The sequence below is a fragment of the Corvus moneduloides genome, chromosome 5, assembly GCF_009650955.1.
Source record: "Corvus moneduloides isolate bCorMon1 chromosome 5, bCorMon1.pri, whole genome shotgun sequence".
NCBI classification, from domain to species: domain Eukaryota; kingdom Metazoa; phylum Chordata; class Aves; order Passeriformes; family Corvidae; genus Corvus; species Corvus moneduloides.
Genome location: NC_045480.1, coordinates 12,463,752 through 12,488,013, shown reverse-complemented (window position 1 = coordinate 12,488,013; position 24,262 = coordinate 12,463,752). Strand labels below are relative to the sequence as shown.

Here is a 24,262-nt window from a genome sequence, read left to right as displayed (position 1 = left end):
GGTTCCAAAGCGTCGCCATCAGCCCAGAGCTGTACCCATCAAAAATACTTCTTTTCTCTGCCTTTCTCCCCTCACCTCATCAAGGGGCTCACACCAGCACGGTAGCAGCCTTGCCAGACCTTTCTGCTGAATTTTAAGTGGTTTCCAATTATGATGGTGGATTTTGCAGTAAACTTCATTCACATCAAGTTGTTCTAAACACAAGTAGGGTGGTAATGATTTAGTAGCTGCAGATCCAATTTTCCAATTCCCAAGACAGAATGAGATCCATAGTAAAGGTTAGAGTTCCTGTATCATTCTGTCTCCTTCATCTATGTTTCTGTTGGAAAAGGAGCATTTTAATGTTGTCGTTTACTGGCAGAGAATACCGGAATGATAAATGAAGAACACAAACCATAAAGTGTCAGTTACTGTAACCCACTCTGGCTCTGCCTGCCCACTGTGGACATACAAATTATAGCAGTTAATTTGTCAAATTCTGCCATAAAGTATGACTCCATGAGATGTGTGAACTTTCAAGTCTACCTCTACAAGAATGATCTGTACATTAAGAGTTTATGATCACTTTGGTCCTCTTTAGAAGAGCTCTATTGACAAACCTAATGAAGAAAGCCATATTTACCATGGGAATGAAAGGGAGCAGTTGGCAGTTTAAATCAAAATATGGAATCTTTATGTATAATGCTACTCATTAGTCTATAGACTGAGATAGACTTTGTCTGTGAAATAGTCTTCCATGAGCCTGCCAATACATCCACAGTCACAGTCCTCACTTGAAGAAAAAAACCGCATCCCTCTTAAAACTGTGACCAAGGATCCAGTCAGGACCAAGTCATAGATCAGCCTTTTAGGAACCACCATGGGACATGGTGACCAACTCCAGTGCAAAAGCCCTATACAGTGTGATACAGCTGTAACTCAGGTGTCTCATGATGGTGCCAGGTGACTGTTCTGTACCTCATAGTACTGGCCATGATGTACTGATATTCATACACTGAAAAGCAGATTTCAAATCAGATAATTTCACATTTTTTGCAGTAGTATGTACATATTATTTAACCCCATATTGCCAAGGCTAAGGAATTTTATAGTCAAGACTGGATAAGCTCAAATTAAGGTGGTAAAACAAGTTTCATGTCCCTCTGAGTCATGGTTTCAGGTAAACAATCACTGTTGTAGTGATACATGGAAAGGGCATCAGGGAAGGGAAGAGGAGGATCACAAGAAACTATTAAGATCTTTTCAGCTATTTAAATATACCTACTATGTTTCTTTTAGGCTTACCATGAGCTGATAGAGAAACACTGGCAAGCACAGTGGGATCTGGAGGAGGAGGATGACTTCGAGAGCACAGAGGCTGTCGCTGAACTCTACAAGGTGCCACTTCTAGTGACAAATGTCATTTGCTAAATTAATTTTAAAGATCTTCTAACCCCACTACAGTGTCAGGCCTTAGGGATGTTTGGGGAATTGTAGGAAAGGTCAGCTCCAGGGATTGCAGCTCCAGAAAGCTAGGCTGGCAAAGCAAAAGATGGAGGCAGGACAGTCTTCCGTATCAGCTTGCCTTTTCCATTCCCAAACTTCCCTTTCCCAAAACACTATGTTTCCTAACCTCATATTAGTCAGAAAATGCCTGCATGGTCTGCCAAAACATGCTGCCTGGGTGGCTGACAAGGCTGCAGTAATGTTCAGAGCATACAATGTCTGCTGTTACTGCCAGGTGGGAGATCTAATTTATGTGGCATGATTATCTCTACTGCACCGTAGCTGCATGATACTATTCTTAGTGAACTTCACTACATCTCCAAATACAGTCTTTTCATCTCTTTTTCTCACAGAGAAGTTTTTTTGACTCTAGTTAGTTCCCTGAAATAGGTTCAGATCCTTGGTGTAAATAATATTTTTACACATCTTTTTGTTATTGATTTGAAAAATTCTGGGTGCTTCACGCTTTTGCATCATCTTTAATTATTTTCTATCTGTGCTGAAAAAATACGATAACATGATCTATCTGGTGAAGCCCAAAACCATAGTCAGTAGTGACCTTTAATTAAGCTGGAACTAACCACTTTCAGCTCAACAGGATCCTTGTCATGATTAATTATGGCCAGATCAGGATGTTGTAGAAACTTGTGGTCCCTATCACTGTTGCACAAGCAACAGACAATTTGAGAAAAATTACTGCTTTGGAGAAAGGAAAGGTTTGCTTGGAAGGATATACCAGTGAATCAGAGTAGCTTAATTGGACAAAGCTATGTAATATAAGAAAAGTCAACATCTTTGCTGATATTACTGTGCTCAGTTCATCATCCATAGTTACTAACTCTCCCATCCCCTTCCTCAATTCACGTGAAGTCTGGAGAATAAACAATTTTTTTTTAATCCTGCACATTCCACCTCATTTTTGAAATTATATTGCTTTCCTTTATTATGTACTCTGCTTTAGTAACACTAAGACCAGACTGAATATCCTATTTCTTTCAATACTAAGCTAGGTTTTCTTTCCCACTAAAGAAAAATTGGTTTGGGTGAATTAAGTTTTTCTAGAAGTGCCAGGTTGCCAGGAGAACTGCACAAACTTGAACCCTGCCAATTCACTCAGCTGTAGGCCATTATATTCCATATTGCAGCTGCTCTCCTATGACTAGACCCAAACAAATACTGCCAGACATGAAAAACTGCAAGTGCTGTGATCCAACTGGCATCTGTTGAATGAGGGTCCACAAATCTTAATTTCCACATTTTTTTCTGTAAAAAAACATTTTTACTGTGATATTTAACATAATGAACAAATGCACTTTCTCCCCAAATACAGATACTACAAACTGTTTTAGGAGAGGAGGCTGCTGTGAATATACCTTGTAAGCTAGAAAGAAGAGATAATACAGATGAGCATAGCTGCACTGAAGGTAAATGGCTGTTCTGACTTCTACAGCTGGGGAGAGTGCAGTACTTTGCATTAGCAGGGGCATAAAAGCAAAAGTTGCTGTTAAAGGAAGGAAGTGCATCTCACAAACACAATGTCTTTGCTTCCCTCTCTGCTCCACCACACATGCAGAGCAGAAGTGCAGCCTGTACAAGCAGAATTCTTTCCCTGGGCAGCAGGACTTTGCTGCTGCACTTAGTTGCTCCAGGTTTGTCGTAGGGAGAAGCTGCTGCTACTAATGGGGAAGGCAGGGTAGCAATGGGAAGGTGACAGAGGTTTGTGATTCCACAGTGCAGTTGTGTGACTGCAGCTCAAGTAGACTTAAACAAGCAGACATTAACAAGCTGGGTAGCAGCAAGCCTCACAGTAGTCAGTAGTCAGCTCTGTGCTACAAGACCTATGTCCCCACTGGGTTTAGACCTTAGTCGTTTGTAGAACCAGCTAGTTTGGGTACTTCTGTAAACACTGCAAAGCTTGATGTTGCCTTTCTAGAAGCTCTGCACTCGCTGAAGCTTAACTGATAGTCATTTGCCTTGCAAATGAAGCAATTGAAAGATGATCTCAATGAAAAAGGTGATATTAAAATATAAGGAAGAGGTCACCATATGACTGAACAGGGAACCAGTGAATATTCTAGGAACAAAAGAAAAGATGTCACTAACCTATAAGTGCCACTCCCTTGTGGAAGAAGATCCTTACTTTGTTCTCACAGTGTTCTTCTAAGCCGTTATCAGATTTCTATGCCTTTTTCATGTTTTCATTTTTCACCTTTTAAACAGATTGTGTGTTCGTCAAGATAGATTTATATAACCTTCTAGCACTAGGGAAGTCTGTGCTGCTACAGTACATCGAAGAATTATCCAAATTGGTGAATAAATACGTGAAAATTCAATGATCTGGAAGCTGTGTTTGCATAGAATAATTGAGTAGGTTTGTTTTGTGTACACATGAATAAATCAATTAAAATGATTTAACCAAGGTCAATGGAATCTGTTGATGCCTGAAGTGAATGAATGAGTTATATTTGCAGGATAGTGTAGGACTTTTCAGCCACACTAGTAGATTAAAATAGTGTGCTGTAGGTGAATAGTCTGTGTCTAGACACAGGCTGGATAACTAATTTTTGAAATGCATGTTGAAGAATGGGGGTAAATTATTTGATTATCACAGTATGTCATAACTGAAGGAAAAACTGCAGAGCTAATTGAATGGCTCAGCCTAATATTTTCATGAACTGGGTCTGCAGAGTTATCCTGTATACAAGGGATTTTGTGCTGTAGTAACAGTTTTGTATTGGCTTGGGTAACTTTTCAGTTACAAAGTTTTTACCATAATTTTCTTTTACATGGCAGCAATAACACACCAATAACACACCACCCACCCCACTCCCTGCCCCAATATATCCTGTTCTGTTCCTCATGAAAAGATGAATTGCTATCTCAAGTCTCAAGTTCAGCATATCAGATAGTCACCAACCTTTAATCTTTCCTCTCTTCTTTTTTTTTTTTTGTGAACTACCCATGTATTTCAGTAGGGAAAGATGAAGTGAAGAGGTTGGGGGATAATAGTTCATTATTGAGAAAACAGACATGCGGATTGCACAAAGGAAATCAATTAACAGCTAGGAATTACATAGTAAGTGGTAAGATAGGTCTTTTTCCTCTGCCTTTATTTCAAAACCGTAAAAACACAATTTATTGTTATTTATAATTTCCCTTTGCTGATAGTAGTTCACCAGAATGTTATTTCATTTGACTTGACACAGGAATGAAATGCACAGGAATTTAGACTAAAAGCTATTAAGTCTTGAGTGTTATCAATGGGCAAGGCAATAGACATTTTATGAATGGGTAGACATAAATGTGAGTTAGAGGGAAAGTATTTGATTTTTTCCTACGTTAATAAAAGGGAGAAAAAATATTTTTGACAAGATAAAAAGTACAGATTCTTAGAGACTTACTCTTCCATTAATTTCCTTAGGTAATTTTGTTAACATGAGATACAGTTAGGGGTGCTGGACTACATTTTTGGGTACCAAGAGCTGGCATCTTTTTAAGTGGAGTCACTCAGTTTGTCTCAGGTGGAAATCCCTATCAAGAGACCACCTCAAAGGGTGACTTTTGAAATTTTTGCTCTGTGACTTACCCCAAAAAGACAGCATCATCTGATGGATTAAATTTCTGAACTCCTGGCATGCAAGCTCATTCTAGTTCTGGGTTTGGGCACTGTTAGATTTGTTTTGGTCACTTCAGTCAAAGCTGATGCAACATGTCTGATATGGGTAGCCTTCATTCTGAAGTTTTCCTCTTGCCTTACTGCATAAGAAAATGTATTTTACCACTATGTGGATTCACAATTTGTTAATAGTTAGATGTCATGAAGGACATAACCTCATCCAGAAAGGCACTTTTCTAAAAAGGGAGTACCAGAAGAGAAGATTGAAACTGCTGTCTGAATAAATCAAAGACCATTGAGGGGGCAAGACTGAAATTTTAATAAACCTCCATTTTAAATGCATGAAAATCAAGAAGTGGGGCTTTTTTATTAACTTATGCTAAGGATGACTTCAGTGTCCCTGTGTTGTATTGATGTTAGGATGCTTAAAAGCAGGTAATGTTTTCATTTTCCAACTGGCATTCCAGAATTCTTCACAGGGAAGAGAGAAGTGCATGCAATCAGCTTTTCCCCGTTCAGAGTGAGTGTATCTTCTGAGTGTATGTGAAGTATCTTCTAGTGGCCAGTGGTGTGTGTGTCCAGTGTCCCAGAATTTTTGATGCATTTATGGGATGTATGATCTGAGTATTGAATCTCTGTCTTTAGTGAGATACAGCATGGGTTGGGAGATGAATCTCTTACCTCCTAACCAAGTGTCCTAGCCACTGAGCTTCTGGGGACATATGCAACAGTGTTCTACAGCTTTAATCAGATACTTTAATTCCTTTAACAAAATGTTCTATCACAAGTTAACAAATAGCTGTGCAGTTTCCTCATTGAGATAATATATACTTTTCAGTGGCTGGCATGTAAATAAACTACAACCAGCCTTTCTAAATACATTTTCCTGCTTCACAATTTCACTATTCGCTCATCTATATGTAGGAGCCTTTTAATCATTTAGGTTTAAGGGGGAGAATTAATATTGTTCTTTGAGTGAAATCTGATAAACTATGTATTTCCCCTGTTTTTTGACAAAATTATGTATTTACTGCCTTGTTTAAAATTCAGATACACTCAGCATTTTAATCTAAGCCCATTTTATTTCCATGTATACCCCATGGTATTTCTTTATGCTTGATGTATTTCTCTGGGGATTTTTTGAAAAGCTTAGAGATTGACTGCCAGGTACTACAAACAGGTTCATTCAGTCCTGCAATCAGCTATTCTGTTAATGGAATCAATTTGAATAAATTTCATTAAGTCAAAGCTCTAAAAACAAGAGATGACATATCAGGAAGCTTGTAAAAAAATATTTGTAGAGGCTCTAGTCCAAAAATAAGATCCTGGAAGCAGTACTGATTTTCCTTTTCTTTCCTGTGGAAAATAAGTTTTATAATACATAGTGTGCCATCCCTGCTCACAGACAGGCTTTATTGCAGTTTGAAATCAAGTACATTCCTTGGAGTACAGATAGTTTTGAAATACTTTGTTAGCTTGAGTCTCTGGGTAGAATTCAATCACATCTGCAATCTTTCCTAAATGTAGACTTGGTATTTCCCCTACCAAATTTTAAAAGGCCATTCCACCACGTTTTTTTCAAGTGCTGCATTAAACAGCATGGCCACTGTATTGTCCCTGTGGTATGGCCTCTGGGTACAGCATGCTGTCCTGTTAGGTGTGGCATGCAAGGACTGCCTGGGCTCTGATGTCCATGTGATTTGGCCCATCACATTAATGAGATGATACAGGTAATTTAATTAATTACAGTAATTTTGTGGGAACAGGACCTAATCACATTTTTCTTCAGTAACTATGTCCCCACTGTGGTAGTGCCAAAGGTAAGTATGCAGTATCATTTGAAGATGCAAGGGGTACACGCAGAACAAAATGGCATTGACAACCAGGAACAAAATACCATATTTTTGTTCTGTGCAAAGTATTTTCTAGTAAATAATAACACAGAGCTGTGAGCATGCCAGGGGAATGCTATCAGTTCTACATCAAAATGTGTTCAAAAGGGATTTAGCTGCCATTGTTTAAGAATATAATTCCTTAACACTGTGCCTGAGATCTTTTGATACTGCAATAGAAATGCCACAGACTCCTCTAGACTGCTTCTGAACTATTTCAGACCCAATAGAAATTCTTACATCACTGAACATGCAGTAAAGGCAGGAGAATTAACTTGTCCTGAAAGGCTGGTAAAGCTCAGAGGAGAGATGGTTTACAGAGATAGAGCCATTATTCTTTAAATGTTGTATGGCATATGTAGATTAGAAATACAGTATCTTTGAGTTTATGTTAAACCTGAGAACTTGGAGACTCGGATTTTAAAGTAACAGCAGAAGAGAGAATTCAGACAAACCATTTGGCATTGCTTTTGCCAAGCTAAGCCAGGCCCACAACTACACAGATGATTAGGATGGTATAAATCCTGCCTCTTGTAACAGGTGCTTATACCTATAATAATTAAGGAGTAGGGTAAATAATCCTTCAAACAGGATGTAAATGTTACCTTAATGATACTGTCATGTCCAGATTGTGAGCAATCACTAGAAATGGGAAAAGTAGTATCAGAAATAAGGTATTATGTTGGGTCTTTGACTATTAATTCTCATACTTACGCCCAGTACCCAGTTTCAAATAGCCATAGTCCAATTTGAAAGAATTCAGAATACTTTGAGATTAAAGAAAACCAGTGGGGGAGCTGGATTCTGAAAATCCTGCCTTCTTTAAACAGGTAAGAGTGGAAGGAGCTGAGACAGCTCATCTCAAAGGTGTCGTGAACACGTTTTGTAGTGTTGTGCCTCAGTTTTATCCATAAGAAGAGGTTACTGCAGGGAACTGTTAAGCTATTTATTGTTTGTGAAACAGCTAATTAATATGGTGATTAGCATCCTAGAGGGATCATAGGAGGAAAATAATAATTTAGTACTCAGTGCACAGCTTGTATATTTTACAATAAATGAGAAATATAAAATACTTATTAGAAATCAGTCAGTTCAAAGGATATTCATAAACCTAAACATGGAACAGCTAAAGGTGCTGTGGAAACATTACATGATCCCCAAATTTATTGTTATGGGGGCACAGAATTACATTTCACACTGAACCTACATTCTGGTCTTTATTTCTGAGTTCTTGTCTTTGCACTTTAACATCCTCTTTTGGTTTTTGTGGAGTTTTCTTTATTATTATTTTTTAGTATTTTCTGTTATATCCAGCAGTTGGAATGGGCTCTTACACAAGAGTACCTTATAGCAGTGTATGTTGTCATCCCCCCCCAAAAAAAAGTTCACTAGAATTTTTCTTGTCTATGAGCTGCAGACAAACATATTTGACATCTAGATAAATATCCTCTGTTTCTACTGAGAGGTTCTAGATTTTGATCATCTAAGAAATTGTAATTAAAGCTGTATTTAAAAGAGGGCAGCAGCTAGAAGACCTGACTTGTTCCTGTAACAGGAATCCTTAAGAGTTTTAAAAATATTATCGGTATGTTAAAGAAAAGAAAGAAATATAAGTGTTTTCAAGAGGGTTAACACTGGTTTGCAATGACAGCAAGCCCAGCTAGGCAGTAAAGCTTTTTGGACTGGTAGGATCATGCAGAGCTCACACAAAAATAGCTCATCATCCTGCAGGAATACTGCAGTGTCCATGTGACTTTCCAGTGTGTTTTTGTTCCCTTTTCAGCTGGGAAAGCTAGCTGTCCCCACTCCTTCTCCCCAGGAATTACCTCAAATTGTACCAAGTTTGCCAACACAGCTCCTATCACCACTGTGTATTTGACAGTGAAACTAGAACAGAGTTTTTTAGATGGATGCCATCTGACTAAATCACCCCAACACTTCTTGTGAGTGAAACAGCCTCAGCAATTAAAAACTGCTCATATGGGACTAGTTTCATTAAAACCATCAGAAGATGTTTGTTTTCCTAGGCTTGAAACTATTCTGCATCAGGATGAATTTGAATAATTCTGTTCTTCAGGCACTGAAGAGTGTCATCTTTTGAAGTACCAACTATTGACATGACCAATGTCACTTTTGTCATGCTGAAAGCCGTACTGTCCCTTTTAACTCTTCCTTCTTTCTTCATTCATTTCATATCAGCACCTGTGAAAATGTGCCTATGAGGTGTTGTGCTACATTGGATTGTTTCCACAGCAACTTATAAAGTAGGGGTTTTTATAACATACCACCATAGCCAGTAAAACAGGATGTTCTTTTCTACTGCAGTCGCATGTGATCAACAGTTAGGGTTCGGGGTCTCATGCACTCTTGCCACTGTTGCATTTTAAATGCCCTGTGTAGCTTGAACCAAAACATTAAAGCTGTTCCCTCAACAAAACCTGATCTTTTTAACTCAAGACTTCATGGCATTGGATTTTAGCTGTAGGAGTTGGTCACCAGCCCAGTGTATTCACGTGGTTCCCTCACTGGCATCATGGAACATGCAGTGAAACAGCTCCAAAGGGCCAGGGGTTCACTTTGTCATCTGTTTTTTTCTGTCCCTCTCTGTCCCTCTGTTAGGAGCTGTACTCTAAAGCTTCCCATGCTTTAGCAGAGTTGGTGATGGAGCTGTTTCTTCAGACCCTGCCTGTGGTGACGGGCCTCTCTGTAAGAGAATGTGAGCTTCTGAAAGAGGAATGGCAAGAGAATTTGGTCCCTCAGCTGGAGAAATGGGAGAACCACCGCCAGAGACACTGGAAGCTTTTCCAGGAACAGCTATTGCAAGAAAAAGAAGTAAGATTCATGTTATGTTTTGGGACCTCAGGGTCTGAAAATGGGATATGGAAAAAAATGATCAAGATACTTACATGTGGGGAGTGTTGTGTGTATAAATATATAGCCTGGTCCAGACACAGCTCCAGGCTCAGGAGGGGCAGTGTTACCTGCAGCATGGAGTGAGTACATATGCTGTGCATGTAGGCTTGCATAGAGGAGTCAAGTAAGTACTGAGCATCTGTCCACAGTCTTTGACAGCTTTGTCAGCACATAAACACTTTTTGGCAAGGCTGCTGTCCGAAGTCCTCAACTCTTGAGCATCTACAGAAACAGTTCAAAAAAGCCTTCACCAGGTCTGTTTGGAGGGGGTACATATGAATACAGTTTACAGACAAGGAAGCCTTGCAATGATAAATATTTCTGGCTAATTTTTATGTATTAATACTATAAAATTTGAAACATATGACACCTACTTTTATAAACTTTCTCTACTCTGAGAAGGTGAAAAAACACATATCCAGCTTTCCTGCTCTGTTTGTGCCCACCACAGGGGACAGTGACACCAGAGGAGAAAAGCAACAAGAGTAAATGCAGAGGCAGATGTCTTTAGCATCAGCCTGGGACTCAAATGTACCTTCAGTTTATTCATGCCGTGCTGTGTCTCTGTTAACATTGCTTCTAACAGAGCTTAGTCAAAGAAAGACCTTCTCTATTCAAAGGTGCGTCCTTTCCTAAATGTTAAGTGTGTGCTGCAATGTATACAGTAATTGGAGCTTCTTAAATAAAAGGTTGGCAGATTTCTTTAACACTGGCAGAATCATATTTTCCCTTTCCCTCATTCTGCAAAGTGCCTAGATAATCCAGTATATTCTTAATGAGATACTGAGCAAGTCCGTAATTATTACAAACTGCGTTAAGTTTTAAGTTAAGGTGTTCAACTTTTTCACCCCTCATATTTAGGATTCTACTGTAAAACACTGTGATTCAGGAAACTGTGGGCTTCCCAGTAAATCTGGCAGACTAGTTTGCTAGCCAGTGGGTTTAGAACACCCTTGGAAATACAAAAGTAAAATTTTAAATTTTTTTCTTTTTTTCTTCTATATCTTTCTTAAGCTAGAGTTAGCAACACACACCTCCCTGATCTTTTTATATTTCTTTAATGTAACTGACCTGTTTTGAAAAAAAATTCTGTTTTTCTGTTTTGGTGTCACAGGGCTATCTAGAAAACTAAACTAAACTAAACTAAACTGTGCTTGGGACCAACCACTCATGCCCAGTGGGTCTACTCACATCCTTAGTTAACGGTGGGCATTTATATTTTCCAGGACTGCTGGCTGGCATTTAGTGTTTGATTTTGGCATACATGTACCTTCGGTAAATAATGAAACAATGTCTGACCTCAATTTTTTTTTTAAATTATTTTGCCCCTTTTTATCAAGGATAAGATTGAATACCTGCCTTGTCAAGTTTAAACCTTGCTGTTCATTTTCACATTCAGCAAGGGTTCACAAATCACCTGTCCTTGTATGTGCATGGCCTGAGCAGCCTGGTCTGGTAGGTGAACTGTGAGCACATTTCATAGTGCACAGAGCCCTAAGCACTGTGGTAGTATTTGCTGTTATAAAAAAACCACAGAGAAGCAGGAGGTTCTGGTGTGCAACTTGTGAATAATGTCATGTCAGAGTGCACATTAGGGCACCTCTGCTGTGGCCCTGCCACTTTCCCATTGAACCTCAGCCCTCATTCAGGGCCAGAGAGGATGCCTTTAACAAACAAGAGGCTCACCACAGAAGGGGACATCTCAAGTCTGACATTTTGATCCAGAAATGCTGTTTGTACATTCCTCTGTTGCTATCACTGGGCACACTGCTGAGTGGAGGAACCATACTCTGGGAGTTTTTCTCAAAGGGTTTAAAGGATTAGTTCATCTCCAGCGCTCAGCTTCTAGGTAATAGCTCTTAGGGCAGCACTGTTTGATGGATTCATTGTATGTGAATTCAGGTGTTCTGGTCATGCCCAGGCATAGGTTGTTTAAATTAGAAAATTGACTTCCCGTCACTTTCAGTGTACCCTAGCATTTATAATGTAAAGCAGATGACTTCCTAGCTAAAAATAAATTTTAAAAATAAAACAATAAAGGGTTTGCTGACATAATTAACAGTAATTACTGAGTTATAGAGCTATAGAGGAATTAACTTAGCAATGACAGAGCTGTCCCATTGGTCTCTGACTCACTAGCACTGCAGTTGGGCTTTATTCAATATAAAAATTTCCTGAATGGCAGACAGAGCTGTCCTAAGGACAAGTGATTCTGCAGGATAAATTCCAAGAAGAGGTAAGAGTTTCTCTTAGTGAGAAATTCATCTTATGACTCCTCAAAAGAATATTCTGTGCAGGAGCCTAAGTACCTATTTTAACTTAATGCTTGTGGCTTTTTGGAAACGATTTGAACGAAACTGGAAAAAAATCTGCTTTATCTCCAAAGAGAGCATGCAGGGAGATAGCTAATCCACCAAAGCTAGGCTGGCAAATTTTCATGAGTCTGAAAAACATCACAACCCATTATACTATGTTCAAATGCAAAGTGCCTTTCTTGTCCCTTTTCTAGTATAAACACAGCAGCTTGAACATTTAAGCAGAAAGCTGACACTTGCATCCTACAAAAAGGAGCACTTAGTTTCCACCGTAAGAAAAAGAGAGATTGGACGCTTGTGACAGGTGATTATGTCATTTGGGAGATCCCATAGATGTTAGAGTGCTGATGGTGACAAAAGATCCATAAATCAACAGTCATACTGACAGGCCTTTTAAATTGTCAGGCATTTTGCAGCAGGAGATATGTCTTTCATTTGCCTCATGATAAATGTGCTATGCTGAGAGTTACACAGTCACCTGCTTTATAAGCTTGGGAAGTCTTAACACCAGAAGACTTTTCACCAGGGTATTTAAATGTGCTTTTTAAGCTGGCTCTAAAAGACATTTTTTCTTTTTTACTTGAACCACCTTTTTTTTAGATGATCTTTCCTAGCATTTATACGAGTCTGGAATATGATGTCCTTTGGGGGAAAAGAATCACTTTTACAACTGAAAAGAAAAAAATAAGTTTCATATATAACTTTGCTTTATAGGCTTGAGGATATGAGTGAGGCAAATGGGAATAAATGACTAATGAAAATAAATTTTGAGAATTTTCCCACGTAGTCCCTAGCTCATGTTTTCTGTAGAGAGCAGTTTCAGGGAGCAGCCTCCTGCACCAGGCTGAGACTCACTTGGCAGTCAGTGGGCATTGCACCCCATCTACAGGCTGGGATGGAGAAATCACTTTCCTTTCATTCCCTGAACAATCTGTGCTAAAGATGCCAAAACAGAAATGAGAGGCAAATTCCTCACCTTTATTGCCAGAGAGTAATACTTAACTTCAGCAGTGCTTCAGAAGATCTCGTAATGGACTTGTGACCAAAAAGCAAAATACTTGGAAGCTTACAGAATAAAAATGGGATGAGATTTCCATCCGTTCCCACATCTTTGCTTGACACCCAGAAAGAACTGGCATCTGCTTACCAGTTTTGACATGGCATTTTATCACTTTCTCTGGTTTATTTTTTCATAGTGATTGGAATAACACTTTAAGAAGCCAGACATTCCTTAGAGCTTTACTCCCCATTTACCATACTTTTTTCACTGGTTTTACTGGTTGAATGCAGGAGTCAGAGAGCCTGAGCTCTGTTCCAGTCACTAAGTCTGTGCAGCAGCATGAGTTTGTCCCCTCCTTATGACTTGTCTTTGAGCAAAGTAAGGCTATTCCCAAGAACAGGAAAGCTTGGAGACATGCCTGGTGACTTGACCCAACATTGGAATATGCAAGCACACAGCCTGACCTTGCCACCTGGCCTGAAAAAGTAGTTGTCTCTGTTTTGCTGGTTTTCAGCCACAAGCCAGCAGCCTCAACATTCGCAGAGAATCTTTGCTGTCGCATTTCTGCCTGCATGTGGGAGGTCTTCATGTATTATGAAGGTGGAAAATACCCAGCTCTGCCAGCCCATCCCAGTGAGCTGCCTAAGTGTTACTTCCAATACAGCATACAATATTCTGTTTATTCCATCTGATCCTTTCCACCTTGATCATCTTCCTAATGGCCTTTTTGAGACAAAACATTGGTTTAGTATTTGGTCTAATTCTCAATCTTCCTTGTTTATCATCTCATCATAAATATGTAATAATCCCCCTCCTTTCCTCTTGTTCTCTTACTACTTACACGACTGAGGGACTTTTACTGTTCAGTTTAATAACAGTGTGCTGAAAGAATTTCTGCTGTATTATCAGTTTCCCACTGGTCTCAGGGAGGTGCAGAGACATTTTATAAATTCTGCATACAGGTTACCTCAAATGCACTCTTAATGGAAAAGGTGACTCATTCTTTAGAAGAAACTCTTCACTACTACAGAACGAGGCTGTTTCTTCATAAACAGAAGTAAAGAACAATTGCAAGAAGCACTGTCCTTGTTATCACTGAGTGCCTTTTTGGATAGGATATACTGATAGCAAGTGAGGTGTTATATTTTGGGTTCTTGGCTGCAATATTATATCATTTACCATTCCAATTGTATTCAGATATCATCTCCTATCTTCTGTCTCTTGGTGATATATACCCTCATGCTGTTTGACTTGCCCTTCAAGAACAACTTCTCAGTAAATTCTCAGGAATCAGGTCTCCAAAAATGATGGAAGCCCACACCTGAACCACAGCCCATCTCTCATTAGAAATAAAAATATTTCTGGAAAGTAAAAGGTCATTTTCAGACTTTCTTTTAACTGCTGAAAGAGACATTAAAGTACACAATGTGATGGATCTACAAGGCATGTGCAGAGAGGTGCACTAGAAGCCATATCCACAGAGCTGCTAAAGGGAAATGCTGATACAATTACTACTTCAAGCAAGTCTTTGCCATCTGTCATGATGATACCTGGAGATGTTATAGACCATAATTTGATGCTTGCAGCATGCAGTCACGGAAGACACTGTGCTCAGCCATGCTCTGTGATTATCAGACTCACCTAGACTCAAATCAGTTGAGATTTGTACAGGTACATCTGAGGCTCTTGCTGAGAGCAGCCTAGGGGGTCTCTGGTGCCACGCAGACTTTTGGGCTGTGCTTTTCATGCCCAGCTGCACTCGTCCCATCTGTCACTTGTTGTTGACTGCCTGCCCATCCAATTCAGGCATCCTGCTCAGGAACATGTGTTTTGGTAAGGTTTTCTACATGGAGAGAGGTCAGTTAGATGTGTCACTGTGTATACTACAGAGAAGGCGCTAGCCATGAAAAGAATACATTTTCATTTTGAAGCCAAAGATGATGAGGTTTCTGATGTTCTACACTTCCCGGGGGAGTTCATTCTGTGCTCACAGAGAAAGTCTCTCTCCTGCACAGATCACTGCTTCCCCAGGAAAAAACTCATATCCAGCAAGGAGGCCCAGTACCACTCCTAATTTCTAACACTAGCAATTGTGCAATTACACATTTGTGCTGCTTTTAGCACCAGATGGAAATTAAACTCCAAGTGAGCCACTCCCTTTCCCCTGCCTGTTGTGGTAAGGGAGTGGCAAAAGCAGAGACTATGTGTTGAAATAACAATTTACTGAAAGCACAAAGCCATGGAATAAGAAATGTACAATAATAACAGCAATGTTATAGCAGAGGTATACAAAAAGAGGTGTTTTACTCAGCAGAAAGGTGTTCACCACTGGGAAGAACAAAGCAGATGGCAGATACTTCCCATAGGTCACGCTCTGGCTTCCCCAGACAAAGGTAATACGGCGATCGTTCCCGCACACCGCCCACGTGGCCATTGGGAGCAAAGGCAGGATGACAAGGGAACTCCCACGGCTAACATTTCCCACCCCCCCCAGCGTGAAACAATGAAAGCCAGTGACAAATAAATGCCCTGAGTCAGGCTGTGCCGCTGCTCCGCTGGGCTCAGTTCTGCACAGGTGCCTGTACCGCTGTTTCTCCCGCCCCACTGCGCTGGAGGTGGTGCTGCAGCTCGTTGCCTCTTTTCCAACCATTCTGCCACCTCCTTTCAGCTCAGCTGGCCCAGGCTCAGCTCAGCTGTTGTCAGCAGGGCTCCCCTCAACTGGACTGGGGTTTGACCCTACCAGTCCTTTCCCCGTGGCAGCTGCTATGATGCCTTGAGAAGCCTCCTAAAAACAGACATTAGACAGGAGTAAGGGAATAAAGGTAGGTATTTATTTGAAAGGCCTTCAGAGGTACCCCCTGAGGAGCCAGAGGCTACAGCCAAGATGGACCCCAAGATTGAAAACAGGTCACGAGTTCTTCAGACTTTTATAGGTTTGGTTTATTTGCATATCAGGGTTAATTCTCTAATTAAAGCTTCAGTTTAATGATGTAATTCCCCTCATCTTGCCTCCCTTTAGAGGCTTTTTGGTTTATACTTTTTGGGCCTAGGATGGTCTGAGTGTCCTTGGAGGGCAGGCTTGGAGAGGCTTTGTTTTTGTTATGTCTACCTAGCACGAGAGTGCAGAAATTTACAGGCTACAAGAAGCTTCAGAGTTACACACTAGGCAGTTCAGGATTTGAAAAATATGAAAGTTAAAACCTAAGGCATCATCTACACCAGGGCTGTCGGTTCAGCACTGCTGTTGATGAGCGTTGCTGCCACTGTCCTTCCAGCACGGGGAAGCAGGGGTGCCAGCAGGGGCTGGATCCGCAGGGGTAATGTGACACCTTCATGCTGGAGAGGGAGAGGCAAAATAGTGCCCACTTCTGGCAGTGTGCTCATTTTCACCCCAAAACCACTCCCACAGGTGTGATGTGGGTGGTGTAGAATAACAACTTGGATGTGCCCACACCATGCTAAGCTTCACCCCCTCCTGCAACTAGGACGACATCTAATCCTTTGGTGGACATACTGATCTAGCGAAACCTACCTGTCTGAAATAATTGAAAATTTAGTCCCTTGTGTTCTGAATGATGCTGGAACACAAAGTGATACTGTCAGACACCCTGGCTATTATATTTAATTTAGGGCTCTGGATACATCAGCAGGCAACCTGCTTTTATTCAGCTGTCAGTAGCCTAAAATATACTCTTCATCTTGCAGTAAGAGTTTGAGCCTTGCAAATACTTCAGCTTGTGACTTACAATTCCTTAAATTCTGGCAATGTACTAAACAAAATCTTAAGTCCATATCTCCAGAAGTTTACAGTCTGATGGCAAATCCATCAAAACTCATTTAAAGATTAAATTCTTTGATCTAAATATCATGCTGAAGGAGCTGTGAACTTGCAGTCCATGTACTTACCTGTTCATGTAATCTCCATTTTCAACTATTAGCATTGTGTACTATGGCAAAAGTGTGATGGAAGGTGATATCTTTATTTTATTCGTTGAAGATAAAAGCTACATTCTTTACTAGTGAAAAGAAAAAAACAAACAAAAAGCCTACTGCAACCTGCTGATAAGAGTTGATGCAGTATTTTGTGCCATATTGTTATTTTTTTCTTGTTCATCTGTTGCTGAAACCAAAAAACCTGTAGGAGACACAGCTCAGGGCTGATCCAAACCAGTGCAAAGCTTTTCAGTGAGTTTTGTTTAAGATTTTGATAATTGAAAAAAATATTCCTAAGTAGAATAATTTTAATTCCGCATGAGTTTGTTTTTGAAAGCAGAGGATGATTTTTTTAGCAAATAAACCCTTGTTTCTTAATGCAGTGACTGACTGAAATCGGAGTTTCTTATAATTCTTTTCCCTGCTTTTAGCTCTGGATAACAGAATATGCTCTGTCTGCTGTGATGCAAAAGCACCTGTCTGAGAAACAAGAGAAGATAATTCAAGGTGTCGTAAGCAGACTAGGATGCCTCAGTGATGAGTAAGCACAGTTTCATCAATGACCAGCGGGGTAAAACTTCACTGTTGAATGCCCAGATAAAAACTTGAGTACATTAAATTGTGGAAAGTAGTGCTGAAGGATTATTAGCACCTTCAGACAGAAAGGCAATTGCTCTAGTTTTTTGTTTGAGTACCAAAAGCAGATTTAAAAAGAATAGACATATCGTGACTCCTGGAAAGTAGAAAAAATTGTCTTATGCGATTTTTCGCTGGTGTGCTTTATTTACTGTGTTTGTGAGTGGTTTCTAGTCTTGAACCACCCTCTCTCTGCACTCCCTATGTCACAATGGAGTTGCATTTTCTGCAAAATAAAATGTTCACTCCAGCAGCTTATCAATGGTTAACTTTTATATCTGTTTTCATTTTAATTTAACTTCAGTGTGACAGAACTTGAAGTGTAACACAGCAATATCCATTCTTTACACCTGAGCAGCTTTCCAAGCCATGCTTTGTACAAAAAGACATTGCACAGAGTGAAGAATAACTCTTGTCATCTTTAAGCAATGACTTTGCTGAACATAGGTGTGCCAAACCAGCAGGCAGCTTCACTGATGGATTTTTAATGGTCCTTTTTACAGGTCTGTTAGCTATATATTGCAAAAACACCAACTTCTGCTGTGTTCAGTACTCAGAAGGTTAACCTTCCGAAGAGTTGGAATGGCAGCCCTGGCACGCATGAGACTGTCCAGAAAGAAGAGCTCTCTTCAGGAGCTGAGAGAGCAACATACCCTGCAGAAGGGGTCCTCCCTGTGCCAAGATGAGGACCAGTGGCAGTTACAGAAGGCAGTGGTAGGTACAGTGTTCAGGTGGGTTGTCTCCAGAGGTCTCATATGCTGTGATATTTGGCATTAGAAGTAGCTGTGGAAGATCTAAACCAGAAAAAAAAAAGGTTCAAGCTCCAAGGAGGAAGAAAAATGTTCTCTGTCAAAAATGTGCCCATTGCTGGCATAGGAGGTCCCTGAGTGTGCCTGTTGTAGTTTGGGCAGACATTTTAAAATCGCTGATACTTTATCTAATGTGTAGCAATCTGTGATATGTGTATCATGGCAAGCTTATTTAGCAATTTATTTATATGAAAATACTAATGCAAGAAGGGAAGGATGCCGACATATATAAAGGTTTTCTGCAAAGCTGCTGCTTCAGGGAAAGAGAAACTTGTACTAATTCTGCTGGGGATCATAATATGCACTTGAGAAGCACTTGCTTGAGCATTAAAAGAAATTCTTACTCCTACCACACCAAGTTCTTCTATACTGTCATAATTTTTCATTCTTTTTTCTCTTTATCTGTCCATAAGAAGCTCAGCATGTTCCCAATCCTTCCAAATTATCTGGTTACTGTAGGTCAAGAAGACAAAAGAAAGTTTAAGGGATTTTTAGATATGATATTCCCGTAGGTCGCTTTCACATCTGTTTGTGACTGGTTTTTAGTGTTGATCTATTAAGTGTTGTTGGTTATTTAATTACCTACATTGGATATTTACATAGAACAACACCACATTTCATACTTCAACCTCAGACAACCTTCCCAGCAGGTGTCAGTGATAGCCCCTGCCCAACCCACTGCTGCTGCACATATGGGTTGAACCCATCAAACACATTGCAGCTCTATGCTCCATGCTGTTGCTGTGTAATTAGTCGAGAGATAAAATTTTGTATCCCTCTAATTTTGATTTGCATAATACAAACCCTCAATCTCCATGTGGAAGAGAAATAAGGAAAATCTGTGTCCTGCCATTTTCATATTTGAAAAATGTAAATTGAAGCAGTTTCTGTTAATTTTGAAAATCTTAAAAACCTCATTAACTTTCAGAAGAAATAAAATATAAAATAATAAAATACAAATGCATATCACTGCATTCCTCTTGCTTTCCACTAGTCCCTCTCACTTAGCTCACATGGAGATGTTAATTGATGCAATCACTGTGTTCCCTAATGGAAATGAAATGTCCCCAGGTATTAGTATTCCTTTGCCCTCTCTTCATTACAGCCTATTTCCAAGTCCTGCTAAAACCCATCTCACAAGGAAGTGCCTAAAAATACACATAAAAGATCCTTGCTGCCGAAAAAGTAGGGCATAGGTGTAGAATTGTGTAAAGTCAAGAGAGACAAAACATGTTACAAACAACCTCCAAAGCTAGAACCAATCTATAAGGAGTTAAGGAAAAGGTTAATTTACAGACACCCAACCAGATTTTTAGACATACTTTGTTGTTTTACCTAAGCTTAATTTTTCTTTGGGCCAGTTTTATGCTGGTGGACTATGACACATCTATCCATTGATTTCATACAGAATGCAAAATGACTGTAATGAATCCTAGCTTGGGCATAATCACATGACATTGGGTCTCTAAAAAAAGGAGAAACAGTTTAATGACATTCCAGCTTTCTAAAAAACCTCAAAAACATATGCCTGAGCTATAAATATAACACGTCAGAACAACCCAGGATTAATAAGAACATTTCTGCAGATGAATGTTGTTCTTCTACTTGCATTTCTTATTTCCAAGAGGGCATCAAATAGGTACTGTCAAATCTCCTGGAATATTTTGATGTTATTTAGTGTTAACTGAATATGTAAATATAAGAAGGGCATCAGCAACACAGCAGAAGGCCATCTATGGCAGGCTGCTACACTTAAGGATGACAGAACAGGCCGTGCTGGTAAGCAGATACTACTGTTCACTGAAGAGTTTAGATGAAAAGTGTATTTAAAAAACTAGATGTGACTAGTTCAAAATTAAGGAATGTGTGGAGAAGCTTTAGAACTCACCACCAGAGGATGCTGTGCAAATAGTTTTCAAGTGCTATTACACATGTTCGTGACCTGTCCCAAGGACTGTTGGTGCTCCCAAGGGTATTGGTACTCCCAAGTGCCTATATACCAAGTTTTTCTCAGGTAGAGCACACAAACTGCACAAGTGTTCCTGGTGCATAACTATACTTGCCTTGCTCCTATGCAGTTTATTGACTCATCCACGATTATCCCTTACTGGACTCAGGATATTTCACATACATGTGAATACATCACTGATGGGACAGGATGCAACTTTTACTGTATCTATCGTGACAGAGGCTATAGTTCTGTTGCAAAGACAGATGTGTTAAATGAATGTGCAAACTTCCACTGTAAATTATATTATTACAATTATTTAAACTGTAGTATTCTGAATGGGTGCAGGACTTCAAAAGTGAAGGTGGCTACAATTGTTAACATATTTAAATGGCAGTGCTGTCTTACTGTCTGATTACCAGGAGTCCCACATTCGTGAAGAGGAGGAGAAGCTTGAGGAAGAAACACAAGAAACCAATTTAGAATTTCACCAGCAGCTGGTCACAGAAATCCAAGAAGCTCTTCAATTTCTTCAGCAGCACATGGAGCAGGTGATTGGGCAGACGCTGCTGCAGCATGCCCGAGGGGAAGCTGAAAAAAAGAGTTCAGATGATGGACAGGACTTCAAGGTACGGAAATGGTCAGTAGCAGCTTTACAAACAAAACAAGGGCTACTTTGCACAGGTGGAAAGCAATTTCATGTATGCCTTATCCTGTGCCTGGAAGTATCAGGAGAAAGCCATTAGGACCTGTGTTAAAACTGAGCATAACTTGCAAAGTATTTACAAGCTAACACTTACGTAGCAGTACAGTATTTGCTACAGCAGCCAAAACAGGTTTTACTAAGTCAAACACTGGAACAGGAAAAAAATTGTGAGAACTCTTGATGGCAGAGAATAACAAAAAGAAGAAAGAAATGGAGATGGTTATCTACTGATAAAGGTTCTATGGCTAATTAGTGGTGTTTGTATACTAACAGCTGAATATTAATTCATAGAGAAATAATTAAATAAAATCAAGATTAAAACTTACTTCATAGATTATTAATTTTTTTTCCAAAGTAAATATTTGGATTTTCTGTGTAATGGAAAGTCACAGTAGAGCTACACATATATTAGCTTGCTTTTCTGGCAGTTGGGTTGGCTGTTAAAATGGGCTGTAGAGATTGAATGGATGGGGGAATGACCCCTTCCCAGATGGAGATGAGATAAATTAGAAACATTTTGCTGCAATTTTTTCATGTTGAAATGCTGCATGGTTTTCAGTATCTCAGTATGCCACATTTGTAAAACCACATTTTAAATTCACAATTTTGTGTGCACATACCAAAGTAGGTATGGCGTTTTTTAAGCAGATCAAAACACTTTTGGGTGTGGAAAATGAATTGTGACTTGTTCTGTGTGATACAGGAGAGACTGGTGGAATCTGCTGTCGAAAGTGTGTATGGGACCAGCAATAATATCAATAGACTGGTGCAAAATTACTACCAGCAATTAGGAAAAATCACAGAAGGTTATGAAGGGAAAAAGCTTCAACATCTGAAATCCTTACAAGGTTCGTATGATATTGACAACTATAAGACAATTCTCTCTCCCAGTGACTGTGCTTAATGTAAGGCTAGAGGATTTTGCTTTTCTGGCATCCCTTGGCCTAGGAAATCTGAGTTTAGTCTGCCTGGCACAGCCACAGGAAAAAAAGGTGGAGAGTACCTCCCCTCCCCACAGCCAGTCCAGCCCAGCCCAGAGTACATTCAATAGCTGCTCCCTGGTGGTGCAGTTGGTAAGAAAGGTGCCTGTCAACCTCTCTGAGTGTTCAGAAAAGGTTGGATGCTCCCTCAATGAAAGTTATGTCCCCTGATCTGTTACATACCCATCCATCTCTCCCCTCTGTTTTATTTAAAAACAGTGGTGCAAGGTCCTGTCTGTCAGATGTGCCCAGGTCTTGCTGCCAGGCAGGACTTCAGGGCCAAGAGTCAGAAGCCTGCTCAGCAGATAAGCGCTCAGTCACAGAGTGTGAGCATATGCAAAAGTAACCAGAATAGTTTGCTGTCAATTGAGGGGACATCTTGTGAAGCTGGGCATTCCCAGGGATAAGCTACCTCTGAGTGGGGGTTTTCTTTATATTGCATTTTTTGTTTATGTATTACAATTCTTGCTTAAGGCATCAAGGTCTTTTTAGAAAATTTCTGCTTTGAATTCCATGTTAATCAGTTAGCGTAGTGGGAGAAGTAGGTAGAATGGGAATTCAGTGACATTCCCATCTCAGCTAAATGATGCACAAAGTATTCTCTATGCAACAGATCACAGTGGCAGAGTGCTCCCTAAGGAGCAGTAACTTTGGAAAAACTACCTAGAACCGGGATTAATTTGTGATGAAGGTTTTCACAACTCAAGAGTTTTTAATTTTGAGCAGAAAATTTTACAAAAATTTTATTTCAGCAGAGAGAAATGAAAGGCTCAGACTGAAGAATAAAGAAAATGAACTGGCATTGAAAGAAAAACCCACCAAATGCCTCCTAAATGTGTCATCCACAGTCCACCAAAGGTTAGACCAGGCAGCAGCATTGCTGTCTATTTAAACTTTGTGAGTGATTGCAGATCTACATAAATATCTAGCTGAATAAGTGTCTTGAATTTGTATTTTCTACTTGTCTTTGATGGCAAAGAAATATCTGTCTCCAAATGATGTCTGCCCTTTGATCTCAGAGAATTACTTTATTATTAAATTAACTTTTTGATGGTCTTTAGTTACAGATTGAAGAACTATACTTAGGCAGTTTGAAAAGAGAATGAAATAAAATGCCAAAACATATCCCAAATTTTAAAATAAATTTAACATAAATGTAGGATGGGAACCAATGCTGTCTAATTCATTACATTCCATCCTTTATACTTTTGAACATCAAAAGTGTTTGTTAGTTTGCTGTGGAGAAAACATATACCATAATGAAGAGAAAATGTTTGAAACCCAAAAAATACTCAAAATGGCAAGAAGGCTTCGATGAATGCCTAGGACAATCAAGGTTACTTGCACTAAATTTAGAGTGGAATCCCTCAAATTTTAGCTAAATAAAAATCACATTTAATTAATTAATGTTTTTATGAAACTTAGATGAAAAACACTGCAATTAAAAAGGAGTAAGTTGTCATAAAAAGCTCTATGGCTTGTCATGTACATGATACATTTTTGTAATCATTTTATGTCTTTACTCTTGGTTTATTATCCAGAAAAATACAGCATCTGCAATTTTGACATTGTAAAGAGGTTAAATCTTTCTTTAGACAAAAGAATTGAATAAATTGAAAGAAATTGCCCACTTTTTCATCCCCCTTTGAATTAGTATAAAAATGGATTTATGTAATAAAGGGTTTCATAAAAGATCTGTTAGATATTCATTATCAAATTTAATGTTTATTCTGATTATAAATTCACTTCTAGCTTTTATCTCTTTTTTTTTTCCTCCTGTAATCTATTCTGGTATATTAAAACAAAATACAACTAAATTTGCCTTCACACAAGCAGAAGTGTGGTATTGAAGAATTTAACTATTCGGCATATAAGCTGATCTCTTAACCATCAGTAGCCAAACCTGTTTTCCTGTTGCCATTATGATTTCTTTTATGGTCCAGTCTTTTGTAAATTAATGACAAAGTTTACATTAACTTGTCTAACTCCTATAAACTTGACATTGTTTTATTGTTTTATTTCTTTCTGC

General features: G+C 39.3%; 1 protein-coding gene across 6 annotated transcripts in view; it reads left to right on the top strand.

Moving 5' to 3' along the window:
* The window catches only part of EVC (EvC ciliary complex subunit 1), a 50,535-nt gene that overhangs the window by 21,116 nt on the left and 5,157 nt on the right, over nt 1-24,262 (top strand). For 3 of the 6 annotated variants that reach the window (XM_032109960.1, XM_032109959.1, XM_032109957.1), the window contains 7 exons: nt 1,279-1,377; nt 9,613-9,825; nt 17,586-17,695; nt 18,294-18,504; nt 20,970-21,176; nt 21,957-22,101; nt 22,986-23,091. In XM_032109960.1, coding sequence (XP_031965851.1) covers nt 1,279-1,377; nt 9,613-9,825; nt 17,586-17,695; nt 18,294-18,504; nt 20,970-21,176; nt 21,957-22,101; nt 22,986-23,091 — 1,091 coding nt within the window. Of the gene's footprint in view, nt 1-1,278; nt 1,378-9,612; nt 9,826-17,585; nt 17,696-18,293; nt 18,505-20,969; nt 21,188-21,956; nt 22,102-22,985; nt 23,092-24,262 lie in introns of those variants that run through there. The other 3 variants (XR_004240346.1, XR_004240345.1, XM_032109958.1) reach the window with 3 other exon arrangements.